Source organism: Nerophis lumbriciformis, linkage group LG25 (genome assembly GCF_033978685.3).
Source record: "Nerophis lumbriciformis linkage group LG25, RoL_Nlum_v2.1, whole genome shotgun sequence".
In the NCBI taxonomy this organism is placed as follows: Eukaryota; Metazoa; Chordata; class Actinopteri; order Syngnathiformes; family Syngnathidae; genus Nerophis; species Nerophis lumbriciformis.
Window position 1 is genome coordinate 35,872,108 of NC_084572.2, and position 21,852 is coordinate 35,893,959.

At 40.9% G+C, this 21,852-nt stretch overlaps 1 protein-coding gene across 1 annotated transcript; it reads left to right on the plus strand.

Moving 5' to 3' along the window:
• The first annotated feature begins 1,157 nt into the window (after window positions 1–1,157).
• Window positions 1,158–19,904, plus strand: LOC133621968 (B-cell receptor CD22-like). The gene is made up of 11 exons (XM_061984464.2): window positions 1,158–1,257; window positions 8,160–8,498; window positions 8,847–9,080; window positions 9,162–9,515; window positions 11,429–11,683; window positions 12,387–12,671; window positions 12,736–12,993; window positions 13,513–13,603; window positions 13,692–13,725; window positions 14,863–15,056; window positions 18,922–19,904. Exons 1-11 carry the CDS (start codon window positions 1,212–1,214, stop codon window positions 18,959–18,961), a joined length of 2,130 nt encoding a protein of 709 aa, XP_061840448.1. The 5' UTR covers window positions 1,158–1,211; the 3' UTR covers window positions 18,962–19,904.
• Window positions 19,905–21,852: the final 1,948 nt, after the last annotated feature.

The following is a 21,852-nucleotide window of genomic DNA, read 5'->3' on the forward strand; positions in this document are numbered from 1 at the left end:
AATCAAAAGACTTATAAAAGTGTTATAATGATGGCCACACATGATGTAAGTGGCTAATTAGCTGTATTAGCCTACTATCAAAATGTGTCTCAGGCTGACGCAAACCTTCGTTGACAGAAATGTTGAAATGTAATATTTATTCTACACATTTTTACAACATTGGAAAACATTAGTAAAACTTCTGGAAATGAATGTCTTAGAATGACCAAAGGTATAGATGTGTGTGTCCAAGTTAAAGGAAACAACAGGCTGTCTTCTTCTAATGGATTTATTACAATCTTTACAAGCTGGGTAACGTTTGCTGTGGTCTGGAACAACATGGCCCACAAACAACTATCAGAAATGCAGCCAATATTACATATAGATAATGTATCATGAGACATGGAAAAATGAACTAAATACACAGAGGACATAAGTAAAGGAAATTAAATATACCTACAAACAACACATAATGATGCAATATGTACATACAGCTAGCCTAAATAGCATGTTAGCATTGATTAGCTTACAGTCATGCAGTGACCAAATATGCCTGATTAGCACTCCAACAAGTCAGTAACATCAACAAAGCTCATCTTTGTGCATTCACGCACAGCATAAAACGTTTGGTGGACAACATGAGACGAAGAAGGAGTGGCATAAAACACGTCCTTCTGTGGCGGCGTCGGAGAAAGTTGTACATGTAAACCAACTGTTGAGTCGCAGTCCGCACAACGGTGAGTTCAAGGGCCGCTGAAAGCAGTAGGACCAAACGGTGCTCGGCAAATACTCTCATCAGTGAAGCATAAACACAAACATATCAAACAGTGGGCTTTCTAACAATCAGGAAGGTTTGTGTCGTGTTTGTGCTCCTACAGAAACCACATTACAACAAAAAACATTTTTCACCCCATTTTTTTCCCATTTTCAAAAAAGCTCCATGGAGCCACCAGGGCGCCGCTAAAGAGCCGCATGTGGCTCGAAAGCCGCAATTCTCTGACTCCCGCCTTAAAGCCTCAGGCATGTTTTTAAAAGTGTGTTGAAGTTCTTAGAAGAACCTGCAAAGAAAATATTAAAGAAAAGTGCATTTCATGAGGGGGTTTTAATCATGCATGTCAATTAAATAGAGAGGAAGAAGGCCACTTCTTCCTCTTTATTTCTTTGAACGTCATGACCGCTTCCTCCTTGCGACCTGTAGACGCACACATTTCTACTTGTTCACTTACTCCAATATGAGTCTGAAGACAGGCTTTGTGGTCCTCCTTCTCTGCGTGCCAGGTACTACACCTCTACTTTTTTATTTGGTTAAAGTCCTGAATGTGATTGATAAAATATTGCTTTCCTACGTAGACTCTCTGCATGCATTTTTTTTTTAAATCAGTAATCTCAGCTAAATGTGCAATTTGCAGTGAAACATTCATTATTAACATAATTCATGAAGGAAAAGGAACTATAAAGTGACAAACTTTCAAGCTAAATAATGTTGCGTCTGCTCTGAAGTGGACTTTTCATGTGCAAGTTGAGAATTGTGCTTGCTCACTTCCTGAGATAGACAACATCTTCTCAGTCATTGCAATCAAGTGTTAAGTGGCCAACAGGCGTGGAGGAAAGAAGCAAAAGTTCATATTAAGTATATATATATATACATATATATGTATATATATGCAGGCCTCAAATTTGAACTTTTTCAGGTCAAGGCAAGTGTTCCCTTAAAGAAGGGCTCATATTTTAGAGCACCAAGGCAAACATTTTCTTTCGAGACACATATATATATATATATATATATATATATATATATATATATATATATATATATATATATATATATATATATATATATATATATATAAATATATATATATATATATATATATATATATATATATATATATATATATATATATGTATGTATATGTTAATTATCAATATTATCGCGGTAATTTTAAATGTGCTCAAAATTTTCAAAAGTTACCTATACTGAAATCCTTTAACCAAGTTTAATTTTTTTTTCCAACACGAACAACACATTCAAAATGTATATATGTACCTCAAGTAGAAAGTTGAATGTGCATCTGAAAGCAACACAAGCATTATAAACAAAGTAATATGGCAGAAACAAAATAATACTATAGATAAACACAAATAAATGTGATTTTTTTTTTGACATAACATGTAACTGCACTTTTGGTCCATATAGATAAAAATAGTGTTCATATATGAGGTCAAGTCTTACATATGGGACTGCACGATTCTGGGCAAAATAATATCCATCCATCCATCCATCCATCCATCCATCCATCCATATTCTTCCGCTTATCCGAGGTCGGGTCGCGGGGGCAGCAGCTTAAGCAGGGGAGCCCAGACTTCCCTCTCCCCAGCCACTTCGTCCAGCTCCTCCCGGGGGATCCCGAGGCGTTCCCAGGCCAGCCGGGAGAGATAGTCTTCCCAGCGTGTCCTGAGTCTTCCCCGTGGCCTCCTACCGGTCGGACGTGCCCGAAACACCTTCCTAGGGAGGCGTTCGGGTGGCATCCTGACCAGATGCCCGAACCACCTCATCTGGCTCCTCTCGATGTGGAGGAGCAGCGGCTTTACTTTGAGCTCCCCCCGAATGACAGAGCTTCTCACCCTATCTCTAAGGGAGAGCCCCGCCACTCGGCAGGGGAAACTCATTTCGGCCGCTTGTACCCGTGATCTTGTCCTTTCGGTCATGACCCAAAGCTCATGACCATAGGTGAGGATGGGAACGTAGATCGACCGGTAAATCGAGAGCTTTGCCTTCCGGCTCAGCTCCTTCTTCACCACAACGGATCGATACAGCGTCCGCATTACTGAAGATGCCGCACCGATCCGCCTGTCGATCTCACGATCCACTCTTCCCCCACTCGTGAACAAGACTCCGAGGTACTTGAACTCCTCCACTTGGAGCAAGATCTCCTCCCCAACCCGGAGATGGCACTCCACCCTTTTCCGGGAGAGAACCATTGACTCGGACTTGGAGGTGCTGATTCCCATCCCAGTCGCTTCACACTCGGCTGCGAACCAATCCAGCGAGAGCTGAAGATCTTGGCCAGAGGAAGCCATCAGGACCACATCATCTGCAAATAGCAGAGACCTAATCCTGCAGCCACCAAACCAGATCCCCTCAACGCCCTGACTGCGTCTAGAAATTCTGTCCATAAAGGTTATGAACAGAATCGGTGACAAAGGGCAGCCTTGGCGGAGTCCAACCCTAACTGGAAACGTGTCCGACTTACTGCCGGCAATGATTATACAGGGAGCGAACTGCCACAATAAGACAGTCCGTTACCCCATACTCTCTGAGCCCTCCCCACAGGACTTCCCGGGGTACACGGTCGAATGCCTTCTCCAAGTCCACAAAGCACATGTAGACTGGTTGGGCAAACTCCCATGCACCCTCAAGGACCTTGCCGAGAGTATAGAGCTGGTCCACAGTTCCACGACCAGGACGAAAACCACACTGTTCCTCCTGAATCCGAGGTTCGACTATCCGGCGTAGCCTCCTCTCCAGTACACCTGAATAGACCTTACCGGGAAGGCTGAAGAGTGTGATCCCACGATAGTTGGAACACACCCTCCGGTTCCCCTTCTTAAAGAGAGGAACCACCACACCGGTCTGCCAATCCAGAGGTACCGCCCCCGATGTCCACGCGATGTTGCAGAGTCTTGTCAACCAACACAGCCCCACAACATCCAGAGCCTTAAGGAACTCCGGGCGGATCTCATCCACCCCCGGGGCTTTGCCACCGAGGAGCTTTTTAACAACCTCGGCAACCTCAGCCCCAGAAATAGGAAAGCCCACCACAGATTGCCCAGGCCCTGCTTCCTCATAGGAAGATGTGCTGATAGGATTGAGGAGGTTTTCGAAGTATTCCCTCCACCGATCCACAACATCCGCAGTCGAGGTTAGCAGAGCACCATCCCCACCATACACGGTGTTGACACTGCACTGCTTCCCCTTCCTGAGGCGGTGGATGGTGGTCCAGAATTGCTTCGAAGCCGTCCGGAAGTCTTTTTCCATGGCCTCCCCGAACTCCTCCCATGTCCGAGTTTTTGCTTCCGCGACCGCTGAAGCCGCACACCGCTTGGCCTGTCGGTTCCTGTCTGCTGCCTCAGGAGTCCCATGAGCCAAAAGAACCCGATAGGACTCCTTCTTCAGCCTGACGGCATCCCTCACCGCCGGCGTCCACCAACGGGTTCTAGGATTACCGCCACGACAGGCACCAACTACCTTGCGGTCACAGCTCCATTCGGCCGCCTCGACAACAGAGGTACGGAACATCGTCCACTCGGACTCAATGTCCAGCGCCTCCCTCGTGTTCAAAGTTCTTCCGGAGGTGGGAATTGAAACTCTCTCTGACAGGAGACTCTGCCAGGCGTTCCCAGCAAACCCTCACAATGCGTTTGGGCCTGCCAGGTCTGTCCGGCATCCTACCCCACCATCGCAGCCAACTCACCACCAGGTGGTGATCGGTAGAAAGCTCCGCCCCTCTCTTCACCCGAGTGTCCAAAACATGAGACCGCAAATCCGATGACACAACTACAAAGTCGATCATGGAACTGCGGCCTAGGGTGTCCTGGTGCCAAGTGCACATATGGACACCCTTATGTTTGAACATGGTGTTTGTTATCGACAATCTGTGACGAGCACAAAAGTCCAATAACAGAACACCACTCGGGTTCAGATCCGGGCGGCCATTCTTCCCAATCACACCTCTCCAGGTTTCACTGTCGCTACCAACATGAGCGTTGAAGTCCCCCAGTAGAACGAGGGAATCACCCGGGGGAGCACTCTCCAGTACTCCCTCGAGTGAATCCAAAAAGGGTGGGTACTCTGAGCTGCCGTTTGGCGCGTAAACGCAAACAACAGTCAGGACCCGTCCCCCCACCCGAAGGCGGAGGGAAGCTACCCTCTCGTCCACCGGGTTGAACTCCAACGTGCAGGCTTTGAGCCGAGGGGCAACAAAAATTGCCACCCCAGCCCGTCGCCTCTCACTGCCGGCAACGCCAGAGTGGAAGAGTCCAGCCCCTCTCAAGAAAAGTGGTTCCAGAGCCCTTGCTGTGCGTCAAAGTGAGTACGACTATATCTAGCCGGAACATCTCCACCTCACGCACTAGCTCAGGCTCCTCCCCCCCCAGCGAAGTGACGTTCCACGTCCCAAGAGCCAGCTTATGTAGCCGAGGATCGGACCGCCAAGCGCCCTGCCCTCGGCTGCCGCCCAGCTCACACTGCACCCGACCTCTATGGCCCCTGCTATGGGTGGTGAGCCCATTGGAGGGGGGACCCACGTTGCCTCTTCCAGGCGCTCGCCATCATGCCCCACCTCCGGGCCTGGCTCCAGAGGGGGGCCCCGGTGACCCGCGTCCGGGCGAGGGAAATCTGGGTCCTTTGTGTTTGTTCTTCATCGAGGTCTTCGAGCTGCTCTTTGTCTGATCCCTCACCTAGGACCAGTTTGCCTTGGGAGACCCTACCAGGGGGCATAGAAACCCCCGGACAACATAGCTCCTAGGATCATTGGGACACGCAAACTCCTCTACCACGGTAAGGTGGCAGCTCAGAGAGGAGGCAAAATAATAATTAAGATTATTTTCATCAATATTCCAATCAGGATTATTCACTATGTTAGGTAAAACAGTGTTGGGGTGTGAACGCGACTCCATCATGCTAATTGGAATATCTCATACAAATGCTCGAGGTTCTAGATCTATATATTTAAAGACAAATATTTGTGTTTTTGTTCATAAATAGTATCAGCCTGTCAGATTTTTTATTACGTTAAGCCTTTATCTTACACAAGGCGAATCAGTAAAGAATCTGGGTATTATCTTCGACCCAGCTCTCTCGTTTGAATCACACATTAAGAGTGTTACTAAAACGGCCTTCTTTCATCTCCGTAATATCGCTAAAATTCGTTCTATTTTATCCACTAGCGACGCTGAGATCATTATTCATGCGTTCGTTACGTCTCGTCTCGACTACTGTAACGTATTATTTTCGGGTCTCCTTATGTCTAGCATTAAAAAATTACAGTTGGTACAAAATGCGGCTGCTAGACTTTTGACAAGAACAAGAAAGTTTGATCATATTACGCCTATACTGGCTCACCTGCACTGGCTTCCTGTGCACTTAAGAAGTGACTTTAAGGTTTTACTACTTACGTATAAAATACTACACGGTCTAGCTCCGTCCTATCTTGTCGATTGCATTGTACCATATGTCCCGGCAAGAAATCTGCGTTCAAAGAACTCCGGCTTATTAGTGATTCCCAGAGCCCAAAAAAAGTCTGCGGGCTATAGAGCGTTTTCTATTCGGGCTCCAGTACTATGGAATGCCCTCCCGGTAACAATTAGAGATGCTACCTCAGTAGAAGCATTTAAGTCCCATCTTAAAACTCATTTGTATACTCTAGCCTTTAAATAGCCCCCCTGTTAGACCAGTTGATCTGCCGTTTCTTTTCTTTTCTCCTCTGCTCCCCTTTTCCTTGAGGGGGGGGGGGCACAGGTCCGGTGGCCATGGATGAAGTGCTGGCTGTCCAGAGTCGGGACCCGGGGTGGACCGCTCGCCTGTGCATCGGCTGGGAACATCTCTGCGCTGCTGACCCGTCTCCGCTCGGGATGGTGTCCTGCTGGCCCCACTATGGACTGGACTCTTACTACTATTATGTTGGATCCACTATGGACTGGACTCTCACAATATTATGTCAGACCCACTCGACATCCATTGCTTTCGGTCTCCCCTAGAGGGGGGGGGTTACCCACATATGCGGTCCTCTCCAAGGTTTCTCATAGTCATTCACATCGACGTCCCACTGGGGTGAGTTTTTCCTTGCCCGTATGTGGGCTTTGTACCGAGGATGTCGTTGTGGCTTGTGCAGCCCTTTGAGACACTTGTGATTTAGGGCTATATAAATAAAGATTGATTGATTGATGATTGATATCTGTATTTTTACATTTTCATAGGGAGAGGTATTTTTTTACATGTACTAAGGGTTATTATTTTTGTAACAGCCCGATAAGCAGCACCGTTACAGTATTAATAAATATTTCTGAATGAAGTAGTCATCTTTATTGTCAGTTAGCACATGCCTAAAATATGACACAACTCTAAAGGCCTTTGGCTGAATTAGAACTACTGAATATGTTTACACTCAATAATCTGATTAGTCGACTAATCTTTAAAATAGAATTGATGACATGTCAATGGATGTTGTCATTCATCCAGGTCATTGTCATCTCAATCCATCACAACTGGACCGTTTGGTTTGTCTTAGAAGATGTTTCGCCTCTCATCAGTAGACTTCATCAGTTCATGCTCATAGACTTAGGCTGGTCGGATCTAGTCATAGATCTAGTCTAGCGGCTAGATCTCTCACATACAACACTGTCCTTTCAACCATTCCTAAAAGATTCTGCAATTTAGCCTCCAACAGATAACAAACAACAGAAGGTGGCTAGAATGCCAATTGTGCCATTTGTTTACAACTGAATTGAATGCTAATGCGGGGGATTAGGAATATTTTGGACTAGTAGTAGTCAATCCACAGCGGTCGTTCTGCCACACAACACCTGAATGGTAATGAGGGGAAATTACACTTCAATGACTGTCGTTGGCTTGGACAGTTAGGATTGCTCGATTGCATCAAAACAGTTGTTTTTCTCACTACAATAGGGAATAACCATCCTTGACCAGACACACCCTCCTGGTTTTGAAATGTGAGTATTTGGGGTTTTGGCACCAGCTGCTAAACTAGATATGACCAATCTAAGTCTATGACTAGATCTGACCAGTCTATGTCTAATACTAAATGTGACCAATCTAAGTCTAAGAATAGATGTGACGGATTTAAGTTTAAGACTAGATCAGACCAATCTAAATCTAAGACAAGAGCAGAACACTCTAAGTCTAAGACTAAATCTGACCAATTTAAGTCTGAGACTAGATCTGACTAGTCTAAGTCTAAGACTAGATCCGACCAATCAAAGTCTATGATCATGAATTAATGAAGTCTACTTGGATGAGAGGTGGAACATCTAAGACAAACCAAACAGTTCTGTTGTGATCGATGGAATGCATTAAGTACTTGATGAAGTACTTGATAAAGTACTTGATAAAGTACTTGATGAAGTATTTGATGAAGTACTTGTGATGTTGTGTGTTTCAGGGCTGCTTGGTGCTGAGTGGGGGGGGACCTACACTGAGAAGGAGATCTGTGCAATTAAAGGATCCACTGTGAAGCTTCAGTGCTCCTTTAAGTTCCCGCCCACAGAAGACGGGCGTGTGATCAAGGTCAAGGAAACATTTTGGTTCACCAAAGATTCAAAAGAAGATCTGAGACTGGACCCTCAGTACTTTGGTGGCGTGCAGTCTGAGTGTCATGGCAACCTCTGCAATCTGACCATCGCAGACGTGAGACGGAGTGACGAGTACACGTTCAGATTCACAACTAACCATTCCAGAGGAGACTTCACCGTCACGCCTGGTGTCAAAGTGAACGTCACTGGTACTGCTTTCCATGAAACACATTTCCACCAAGCTCAGTCCAGTTTGAGGTCAGGAAGTCCAAGTGCTGATTGTCTGCTGTGAGTAGGCGGGGCCAGCCACAGTGACATCATGTTTTTGGTCTTCTTCACATTCTGGAAATGACCATTTGCTGTCCTCCAATCAACACACTGCACTGTGTCTGACTCCGCACTTTTAGCTGCTCTACAACCGTACTTGGTACCCTGACAAGTTATTTTAGTACCCTTCACAACTTTTGAGAACAGAAACTGATCCAAACTGTACTGCCTTTGGTGGAAGTGGAGATTAAGACTTGTATTTTGTGATTTAAGTTCTCCTTTTATTCCAGATCTGAAAGTACAAGTGCCCGCAAGTCCCAGTAATATTGAGAAAAGTTATTGGTATGATCTGAAGTGTGTCAGCAGCACTTGCAGTCCTTGGTCTCCTTCTTCATACGTCTGGTATAAGAATGGAGAGGAAATCCATCATGCAAAGTCTCAAGAGTACAAAGCAGGGTATGACTCCACAGACAGTTACTCCTGTGCTGCAAGAGGACACGAGCAAGATGTGTCTCCTCCAGAGTGTGAGTGGACTCTTCAGTCTTCTGCTGCATGTCACATGTAACTTTGTGCTGACTCAGCTCAATGCTTCTTCTGTCTTTCAGGTGTGTGGGACTGGTCATGTAACAAGGTGGTTTACTACAAGAGACACATCTGTGCCATCCAAGGATCATCAGTGGACATCAACTGTGAATACACGAGCTATGGATATACCCAGAAAAAATTGTGGTACCGTGCAGATTCTAGTCATTGGGGAAATCTCTCCATGACTGAAGATCTCCTGACAGACCCTCAGTATGAAGGTCGTTTTGAATTACCTTCAGAGACTTCTGGAAATAGCACACTGAGAATAAAATATGTGAGGCAGAATGATTCTGCTGAGTACCGTTTCAAATTCACCACTTATTATGGTGTTGAATGGAGGAGTATTTTACCTGGAATCACCTTGACAGTAACAGGTATGAACACACCTGACCAAACATGCCCAATAACACAACTATATTACAATGAATACTTTAGATTAGATAATGAAATATACTGTATATACAAACCCCGTTTCCATATGAGTTGGGAAATTGTGTTAGATGTAAATATAAACGGAATACAATGATTTGCAAATCATTTTCAACCCATATTCAGTTGAATATGCTACAAAGACAACATATTTGATGTTCAAACTCATAAACTTTTTTTTGTTGCAATTAATCGTTAACTTTAGAATTTGATGCCAGCAACACGTGACAAAGAAGTTGGGAAAGGTGGCAATAAATACTGATAAAGTTGAGGAATGCTCATCAAACACTTATTTGGAACATCCCACAGGTGAGCAGGCAAATTGGGAACAGGTGGGTGCCATGATTGGGTATAAAAGTAGATTCCATGAAATGCTCAGGCATTCACAAACAAGGATGGGGCGAGGGTCACCACTTTGTCAACAAATGCGTGAGCAAATTGTTGAACAGTTTAAGAAAAACCTTTCTCAACCAGCTATTGCAAGGAATTTAGGGATTTCACCATCTACGGTCCGTAATATCATCAAAGGGTTCAGAGAATCTGGAGAAATCACTGCACGTAAGCAGCTAAGCCTGTGACCTTCGATCCCTCAGGCTGTACTGCATCAACAAGCGACATCAGTGTGTAAAGGATATCACCACATGGGCTCAAGAACACTTCAGATGCCCACTGTCAGTAACTACAGTTGGTCGCTACATCTGTAAGTGCAAGTTAAAACTCTTCTATGCAAGGCGAAAACCGTTTATCAACAACACCCAGAAATGCCGTCGGCTTCGCTGGGCCTGAGCTCATCTAAGATGGACTGATACAAAGTGGAAAAGTGTTCTGTGGTCTGACGAGTCCACATTTCAAATTGTTTTTGGAAACTGTGGACGCCGTGTCCTCCGGACCAAAGAGGAAAAGAACCATCCGGATTGTTATAGGCGCAAAGTTGAAAATCCAGCATGTGTGATGGTATGGGGGTGTATTAGTGCCCAAGACATGGGTAACTTACACATCTGTGAAGGTGCCATTAATGCTGAAAGGTACATACAGGTTTTTAGCAACATATATGTTACCATCCAAGCAATGTTACCATGGACGCCCCTGCTTATTTCAGCAAGACAATGCCAAGCCACGTGTTACATCAACGTGGCTTCATAGTAAAAGAGTGCGGGTACTAGACTGGCCTGCCTGTAGTCCAGACCTGTCTCCCATTGAAAATGTGTGGTGCATTATGAAGCCTAAAATAGCACAACGGAGACCCCCGGACTGTTGAACAACTTAAGCTGTACATCAAGCAAGAATGGGAAAGAATTCCACCTGAGAAGCTTAAAAGATGTGTCTCCTCAGTTCCCAAACGTTTACTGAGTGATGTTAAAAGGAAAGGCCATGTAACACAGTGGTGAACATACCCTTTCACAACTACTTTGGCACGTGTTGCAGCCATGAAATTCTAAGTTAATGATTATTTGCTAAAAAAAATAAAGTTTATGAGTTTGAACATCAAATATGTTGTCTTTGTAGTGCATTCAACTGAATATGGCTTGAAAAGGATTTGCAAATCATTGTATTCCGTTTATATTTACATCTAACACAATTTCCCAACTCATATGGAAACGGGGTTTGTACTATGTACAATACTGTATATTACATTATGTTTGAATTTTCTGCCGAATCACTAATCTTTTCTAGTATTTTAACGCGGGTCAGGTGTAATTTTATTTAGAAATAAGTCAGCAGCCAATCAAAAGCAAGCTGTGGGCTGCAAACTGGACTTTGGACAGCAGATGAAGCAGTCATGTGTGTATGTTGTGTGACTTGTATCTAAAATGAATATTAATATGACATGTTTCATGTTTGCTCCTCTGGCCTCCAGCTGTGCAGGTGCAGGTGATGTCAGTCAGAGTTGAAGATTCTCACCTTGTTGCACAAATGTTGTGTCACACAAGCTGCCTTCTAGAAGCTCCTTTGTCTTTTGTGTGGCAGCACAATGGAGCGTATATAAAGTATGGAACCATAGTAGAAGTCACCTTGTCACCTGGAGACTACATCACCTGTACTGTACAACAACATCAACATATCACCACCTCTCCTCACCTGTGTGAGTGCTTCTTTCTTCTGGAAAAACATGGTGCGCTACAAAGCACTTCAGTAGGAAAACAACACAAATCGTTCTCGTGTCTATTCCAACTACAAAGTAGTAAATAACACAAACAAACATAAATCACCTCCCAGCTGATGAACACATTTAGCCAGCTAGCAGAAGCAGCAACAAGTCAACACATTAGTTTTTATTCCTGCTTACGTCGCACTTGTTGCTAGGTAGACTTCAAAGGGCACTGTGACGGACAGGGAGAGTAGGCAGAAAAAACAGCATTTTAAATATCATGAAACATGAACCTTTCATTGGATCACTACTCTGTATTGACTATAAAATACTTCTTGTAAATAAATATTTATACATTACTAAACATTCTTTGCATATTTGCATAATCTGTTAATCTATATAAATGTATGAATAAAAAAAGGTTTTATTTCTATGAATAGATACTAATTAAATGAGCAGTTTTTTGTGTGAAGTATGTAGATATTATACGTACATCATGCGTGTATGTTGGGACTTTGGGGTCCCCCTGTGGTCTGGCATTAGTGCAAAGTGAGGCAGTGAGCCACCAGATCCAGCAGATGGCGCTGCATGTGTACTGTGATGCACTGTCAAGTGTAATGTGCACTGGCGCCTTGGTGGAGGTCTGCTGCTGCTTTACTGACTCATGTTTATGTCCGTGCTGAAAAGAAGAACATGTTTGTTTAAAACTTCTTGGTTCTTCCTCCAGATGTTCTGAAAAGACCCTCAGTGTCTCTGAGTCATACTGGTGACATATTGGAGGGTCGTCCACTGACACTGACCTGCTACATCGACAACTACGACTACTCCTCAGCAACAGTTGATTACTGCTGGTACAAGAAGAAGAATGTGTCTTCAAAAGTTAAAGTCCTCAGTAAAGATCGACAACTGGTCTTCAAGTCCATCAAGTCTTCAGACTCAGCAGAGTATTGGTGTACTGTGGAGGACCAGCTGGGGAAGAAGACATCAGAACCCGTCTTCATTGATGTCCAATGTGAGTACATCTACGTCTTTGAGATATGTGGTGACACTGATGAGGACAATGTCCTGTCCCTTAGATCCTCCCAGGTCGTTGTCTTTGTCCGTCAGTCCGTCTAATGTCATCGTTGAGGGACAGTCGGTGAATCTGACCTGCAGCAGCGATGCTAACCCGGCCGCCAGCTACACCTGGTACAAGGAAAACCAAACTTTAACCCAAAAAAAAAACTATTACAGTTTCCCCTCTATCCAACCTGAAAATGCTGGAACATTCCACTGCATGTCTGAGAATAAACATGGACGTGTCAACTCTTCATCACTCGTCATAAACGTCCAACGTAAGTACCAAGGTCTGACATGGACGTACAGTACTCAACCGACATCGACTCAATCCAACACGGAGGTCTAGTTTAGGTACCAAAGTCCAACATGGACATCCCCTGTCCAACATGGATTTCCAATTCAGGTACCCAAGTCCATCAGTCCAACATAGAAGTCCATTTTAAGTACCCAAGTCCAACATGGATTTCCAGTTTAGATACCAAAGTCCAATTGGTATTGATTCTACGTACGTACTTATGTGTTTCACTTTGTACTTTAGACTAAATGTTGTTGTATATTATTTACAAAGAATCTATCCATGCATGTAGTGGACTTCAAGACCAGAGTTCAGGGCTTTAAGGGTGTGAGTAGAGTATGTTCCTCACCAGATGTTCCCAGGGTCTCACTGACGCATTTGAGTTGTAGCCTCGACTCGACAATGAGGCTCCAAGTGAAGACCAGAAAGTGGTCGGCTGGTCACTTCCTGGATGCTTTGATTGTTGCCATAGTAACTGTGATGCCGGTGTTCCTGTCAGGTTCCTGGGTCCTCACAATGGCGGCAGCTGTGGGCTCAGTCGCTAGCGTTGTTCTGGTGGTCCTGGTTCTCACCGCCTTCCTGGTGTTGAGGTGAAGATTTAGACTCGTGTTGTAGTCCAGGATGCACTTCTGTTGTAGTCCAGGTTGTTGCTCATACTTCTTCTTCTTCTCCTTCTAGGAAAAGGAGGCAATCAAAGGAGTCCAAAGCCCAGGTGACACAATAAGTCTGTAAAGTGATGATAATGATTTTTTTTGTTTGTTTTTTGTCAATTTCCAAAAATGAAGCAGTGTTGATGTCTAGACTGGTGTGCCTTGCCATGCAATATACTTAGGGTCTGATTTACTAAAGGATTGACTAAAAAAGGCGCAAACTCCATAGCACACAAAGCTGATGGACTAAACGTGTGCAAAGTGGACTGCGTCTTTGAAGTGAGCAGAATAAGGCGTGCAATCCATTTTTGCGTCTCTGTCTTCATGAACATGCAGAAGAAATACTGCTCATCAAAACGCCCACAATACTGGGAGGAGAAGATGCAATTATAAGTATTTATCTCACTCAATGTGATTTATTAAGACTCGTCACCGTTTTGGGAGCACTATTTTGCGTTTTATTTACCACATTTGAAAAGGACGCGCACTATGTGACGCCACAGGAAAATGGACGGGTGTATATAACGATGGTTAAAATCAGGCACTTTGAAGCTTTTTTTAGGGATATTGTGTGATGGGTAAAATTTTTAAAAAAACTTCGAAAAATGAAATAAGCCACTGGGAACTGATTTTTAATGGTTTTAACCATTCTGAAATTGTGATAATGTTCCCCTTTAACCAAAAATAGGAATTGTGCGCTCAGTCTTTGCATTTTTGGGAGAGAGAGTTGAAATAAAATAGTATTCCACGCGTTAGTGCCTGAGATTTTTTTCTTCATACTGGCAACAAGACCCTCGGTTGCCGTGTTCGTCAATCAAGGGACGAATGTGAAGTCATAGTGAAGATCGATGATTGGTCATTTTTGGGTTTATTTTTTGAACGCCTGAGGATCAACCAGCACACCCTTCAAGGATCAACCGGAAGCTCACGATCGACGTAACAGGCCTGTTCTACATCATCGTCCAACGCGGCCTTCCAATATTTTCTATGTTCTATTTGATAAACGTAAAACAGTGGAAGGTTTATGCTGGTGTTTGATTTGCTGAGTCATAGCTTTCAGGTTTGTAAAAAAACCTATTTCTGTGCAGTGACTCACCCCTCTGGTAGAAAAGGGTACTACAAGATTGGCTCCATGGAAGAACTGATTGTTAATGAAATGTAGGTGTCCTGTATGCTGATGTACGTTTTTAACTCCACAGTCCAGGGCGGGCGCAGCTTGTGGCGAGGCTCCAAACCAGGAGAGGAATGAAGTCGTCTATTCTGAGATCCGCTTCGCCAATTCAAGCGACGGTCCTGTCGACGCCAACACCACGCCAGTCATGCCCCTCAGACGCCTGGTGGAGGAGGAGGAAGATGGCTTGGAGTACGCCACGGTTAAAAGTTGCGTCTCTGGGTGAGTGCAGGGTGAGCTCCTTACACTTTCATTATTGTTGTCCCAGCTGAAGGGGGGCAGATGCAGGTTAGTTTACCCTCATAAGGGGAGGTCTCGCCTCTGACCTCCACTGGAGCCTGAAAGGCCTTGGTATCGGGCCTTTTGCCAATGTCGGCCATCTGTTTAACACTTTCTGGAACCATGCTGAAATTGGGTTCGGATCCACAACAGATTATTTTTTCATCTTATCAGAAAGGAACCTAATGTCCTCTGAGGCCTCAGGGAAGGATCCATCAGGGGCTGTGTTATTAGGGATGAAGGTGCAGCAGAGGTCCTCCTTTTTCCACAAGGAGTCCATCCAAGGTCAAACTATTTTGGAGTGTGTTGCGTCTGACTGGTCTACCTCTCAGGAAATTAAAGTTACTGGTCAATCCCAAGTTCTTTCAGATGACATATATGCAGAGTAAGAAGGATCATTAAGACAGAATAGGAATATTATCATGTTTTACTGAAGCTTCAAGAGACCAGCCCACATCAATACAGTCATACCGTCATCTCGGGGATGGTCTAACATTCAAACAGGAAGAGACAACTTCTTGAGTACGCAAACAACCCCCATCCTCTCCAGAAAGGAATACAGCCTCATTGTTCTAATACAGAAAATATAAAAAAGGGAGTACTCCAACTCCCACATTCCTTCGACCTTCAAGGTAAAGCACACAGTTTACTTGCGGACATAAGATACAAACACAAAAAGAGTACAGATGGAAAAACACTAGCTGATCTAAACATGACTATGAATAAAGAAAGAACTCTTAAACACACATGCATTCTTCACAAGTGCCATGAGCAAAGTGGCGCCTAACTGTGGATGAATAGCATCCTGTGCGTAGCATGTTAGTTTAGCAAGTTTTTGAACATTATAGTGGATGTACGGTTGACATTAACAAACGGGCGATGAAAGCACCCGCAAATCCAGATTTAATCGGGTCAGCCAATTTAAGATCATCTGGTACTCCCCGGGCTATGCCTATGGAATCAAAATAGATCAGAGAATTCTCCGATACATCTGGGATACTTCTCTTTTGACGTTGGCTCGACGGGGACTCCCAATCCCAAACAGAATTTGGGCCAGCAAATGGATCCATCTTGTAAAGCTGTAAGGGCATAATGGGAAAACAAAGATACAAATTAGGGAGTAGGGAATCTTACAGTAATCAAGTGCAGGGCTCACTTGGAAATGTTAAGGGGTGGACTTGAATCTCGCAGACTCAGATTTCCACACCCCAAGTGATTTGTTCCATTTTATTGTTGAAAAACAAGGATTGGGATCACTGCTAGGAGTGCAATGATCCTCAGGGTGATCAGTCCTGAAGTCTCACTGCATCCCAGGCGGCGAAGGAGCCCTGGTTTACCTCAAATTGTTCCTCGGTCTGGTTTTCCTCAACAAATTCCACTCATCAAGGAAATCCGCATTAACGAAAACCCTGAAAATCCCCCGCATGGCTGTGCCGTGCAGACATTGACTTTGCACCTCAAACTTGACAAGTTGCTGGGATCAGACTCAACGTTTGGCAAGGCGATGGATGTGAATAATCATTGTTATTATTTTTAATACAACTAGATGAAGCATGCTCAGGAGGGATTTCTTGAAAATGCTTGGTGCTGAACTAAAATGGCGTAGAATGTACGGAGAAGGACTCTGAACGTTGAAATGAGTTGAGAAATGTGGAAGTCAAAAGAAAGAAAGGTGTAAGTAGGTCTCTGGGAATTTTATGAACATCCGAGGTGAAAGAAAACCAACACTTCCCATCCAAGTTGATTGCGCTTGAGAGGTGCAGCAAAGAGGAATGAGAGAAAGTGCCCAAAGATAGGTGTGCCAAGCTTGTGGCATCGTGTTCAAAAAGACTTTAGGCTGGATCTGCTGCCATAGGTGCATCAACAAAGAATTAAAGAAAGGCTCTAAAATCTAAATACTTAGGGTTCGGGTTTTTATTTCTAATAAATTTGCAAACATTTTAAAATCGGAACGTTTTCACATTGTCATTGTGGGGTATTGTGTGTAGAATTCTGAGGACAGAAGTGAAGTGAATACAGTCTATTATGCAGCATTATTCAAATGTGAATAATACAAATACAGCCTATTATACAGCATTATTCACATGTGAATAATATAAATACAGTCTATTATACAGCATTATTCACATGTGAATAATATAAATACAGCCTATTATACGGCATTATTCACATGTGAATAATATAAATACAGTATATTATACAGCATTATTCACATGTGAATAATATAAATACAGTCTATTATACAGCATTATTCACATGTGAATAATATAAATACAGTCTATTATACAGCATTATTGACATGTGAATAATATAAATACAGTCTATTATACAGAATTATTCACATGTGAATAATATAAATACAGTCTATTATACAGCATTATTCACATGTTAATAATATAAATACAGTCTATTATACAGCATTATTCACATGTGACTAATATAAATACAGTCTATTATACAACATCATTCACATGTGAATAATATAAATACAGTCTATTATACAGCATTATTCACATGTGAAAAACATAAATACATTCTATTATACAGCATTATTGACATGTGAATAATATAAATACAGTCTATTATACAGAATTACTCACATGTGAATAATATAAATACAGTCTATTATACAGCATTATTCACATGTGAAAAACATAAATACATTCTATTATACAGCATTATTGACATGTGAATAATATAAATACAGTCTATTATACAGAATTACTCACATGTGAATAATATAAATACAGTCTATTATACAGCATTATTCACATGTTAATAATATAAATACAGTCTATTATACAGCATTATTCACATGTGAATAATATAAATACAGTCTATTATACAGAATTATTCACATGTGAATATAAATACAGTCTATTATACAGCATTATTCACATGTGAATATTATAAATACAGTCTATTACACAGCATTATTCACATGTGAATAATATAAATACAGTCTATTATACAGCATTATTCACATGTGAATAATATAAATACAGTCTATTATACAGCATTATTCACATGTGACTAATATAAATACAGTCTATGATACAACATCATTCACATGTGAATAATATAAATACAGTCTACTATACAGCATGATTCACATGTGAAAAATATAAATACAGTCTATTATACAGCATTATTCACATGTGAATAATATAAATACAGTCTATTATACAGCATTATTCACATGTGAATAATATAAATACAGTCTATTATACGGCATTATTCACATGTGAATAATATAAATATAGTCTAATATACATTTAAGTACAGTCAAAAAGGAACATATGCATTATACAGTCCGATGGCTGTCGTTATCATTTGAAGTCTGTGTGAGTGAGATGAAAATAAAACTGCTATTTAACAAATGCTTGCTTTATTTTGATGAATGGGCATATGTTTTGACCGAAGTGTTGTCATTTTGCAAATAATTTAGGAACTAAGAAAATTGCACGTGGTGTTTGGAAAAGTGTGTACATCTCTTGAAAAAATACTTGTAGTTAGTAAAAATGCGTGTAAACAAATGGGGAAAAAATTGTATACAAACGCCTTGTATATTTGCAGATCACCTTAATGTGACCATAAAAAACACTATTTGCAGTTTAAAGCAGGGGAAATAAATCTGTAAAAATACCAAACCAAGAAACGTGTCAAATGTTTATTGTATTTTTCCCCACATTCTCAGTTAAACTAAACTTACCGTAAGACTTGTGTATTGTTCATATATTTGTAAGAAGGTTCAAACCCACGGAGATTTAAATACTTCTTTTCTCCACTCTTCACTTGACCCGTGCAGGCCGAAGCCAAAAGGGGGCGCTGGTGAGAACCTCAACTGATGAAGACGCCCAACGCAGTAGGGATGGATGCAGCTTCTGAACTGTTGCTCGTCTTTTCACTTTTTTGGGAATGAATCAACCTCAGGCCCAGCAGGACTCACATTCACATAATCCAAATAAGTACAGGAAATACATAAATTAAAAAAATCGTCGCATCTCGCTTCCAAGTTTGCAGCTTCACTCTCTGGCAGATTTTTTTAAAGCATGTTTTACTTCTTTTTGGCCTATGTTACGCATTTTCCAGCATAAACATGTCTGAATGAAGTAAAAAAAGATCACTACTACAGTATTAATGGCCACTAGACAAGACCAAACCAATCAGAATGCACGCTTCAGTATCGTGGCCAATGATTGGCTCAGCCTCAGCCAGCATTACTAGATTGTATCGAAGAAATGAACAAGTGACAAAATGGTTTTATACCATTTTTGGGGGGTTATAATCATGTTTAAAAAACATTTTTAGAAGGTCAGAAGCAGTTTTTGTTTATTCGCAAGTTAGGAAAATATTTATAATATAGACTTGGCGGTAATTAATTTACCAGGACCAAATGAGGGTTCACTCTACTAGGATCGTGTATTCAAGTGCATGTCAACACACGTTGAAAAGGTATTTTACTTCAAAAAGGGAAATGTTTCAGGGTTGTTTTTCAATGCTGATGATTATAGTTTAATAAAGGAAAATAGAAATTCAGTCGATCATAAAATGTAAACAATCGTCGAAAAGATGATCGTAAACGACTGATTTGTGCACCAATTAGCTTTCTGAGCCTCGTCTTGATTGAAATATGTTTGCATGTTATTCTCATTATTTCCTGTAAATACTTCAAAATGTTTTTAGTGGACCACTATCTGTGTCTTTTATAATTGTATTTTATTGTATTGATTTGTTTTTATGTTTTATTCAATTTTATTGAGGTATTTTATTATTTTATTCTAATAAATATATATATGTGTATTTTATTATATATATATATATATATATATATATATATATATATATATATATATATATATATATATATATATATATATATATATATATAATGGAATAAAATACATAAAAAAACAAAAAAATACTTGTTATTTTTTACTTGTTTCATTTTAAATGCTTGTAATTTGATTAGTTTTTATTGTTTCTTTTTAATGTGCAGCACTCTGGAGACAGTTTTGTTGTAATAGTGCTGTATTAATAAATGGGGATTGGATTGGATTTAACACAACCTTTATGATGAATGTTTTTTTTAGCAATTTTAGCTTCTTTTTTTTTAATTCTAGAAAAAGGGTCTGCATCAAAAAGAGGAGAAGAATTGTATTATTAAAAATAGTAATATTATGAACACTTTTCTTCTTTTTATACAGTTGTATGATGTTAGAATGTGACTTCTGACATTGCTTGCACGCTCAATAAAGCTTTCATGATGGCCACAATTTGACCCAGGAACAGATTATTTCTATTATTTCCAACGGGGGAAAATATATTTTTATAATATGAACACACGTGGCCAATGTTTACCACCGATAATATGTGTTATTTATTTAGCTTAATAACATGGAGGCTCAAATGTACTGGAATGAAAGAGCAAAAGTACACTGCAAAAAATAAAACATTTGAAATTTTAGCGACTAAACTGCCAGAATTTTATTTTGAAAATAAAAGTATTGTATAATATATTTAGTGGTCGTTTTTTTAGTAGTAATACGGAAGCAGTAGTACTCGTAGTAGTAGTCATAGTAGTAGTAGTAATAGTGATGGCAGTAGTCATAGTAGTTTTTTGTTTTTTTTAAAAAGGTTTTAAATGGAAAGTGTAAAAATAATTGCTAAGTTTTTTCAAATTTTTATATATATTTTTTTTTTTTTTTAAATGTTGTGGTTGTTTTACTAAAATAAATAAACCTTTCCCACCAATACACACATATATACAGTATTATTTACACACATACAACAGTATCATTTACACAAATACATGTACAAACACAATTACACACAAACTGTATATATATATATATATATATATATATATATATATATATATATATATATATATATATATATATATATATATATATATATTGTCCTGCCCTCACTATATGTGTTGAGGTTATACAGCTTGGCAGACAGCTAACAAACAATCCAAGACGTTCTAATAAAGTTCCAACGCAGATGAATCCATTTAGGCTCTTTATTGTTGTTGCTTTGTCTTTTTTGCATCTTTACTTTTGTCTTGCACTTTACTTTTTTTTTTTTAAACTGAAATACACACAATGACAAATGTATAAACTATGTGATTGAAATAACATACTGAAATGTAATACACAATATGTAAATATTAGCTTTACACAAACATACAGTATTATCATCAAACGAATACTTCTGAGTGTTGAAACTACAAACCCAGTTTCCATATGAGTTGGGAAATTGTGTTAGATGTAAATATAAACGGAATACAATGATTTGCAAATCATTTTCAACCCATATTCAGTTGAATATGCTACAAAGACAACATATTTGATGTTCAAACTGATAAACTTTTTTTTTTGTTGCAAATAATCATTAACTTTAGAATTTGATGCCAGCAACACGTGACAAAGAAGTTGGGAAAGGTGGCAATAAATACTGATAAAGTTGAGGAATGCTCATCAAACACTTATTTGGAACATCCCACAGGTGAACAGGCTAATTGGGAACAGGTGGGTGCCATGATTGGGTATAAAAACAGCTTCCCAAAAAAATGCTCAGTCATTCACAAGAAAGGATGGGGCGAGGTACACCCCTTTGTCCACAACTGCGTGAGCAAATAGTCAAACAGTTTAAGAACAACGTTTCTCAAAGTGCAATTGCAAGAAATTTAGGGATTTCAACATCTACGGTCCATAATATCATCAAAAGGTTC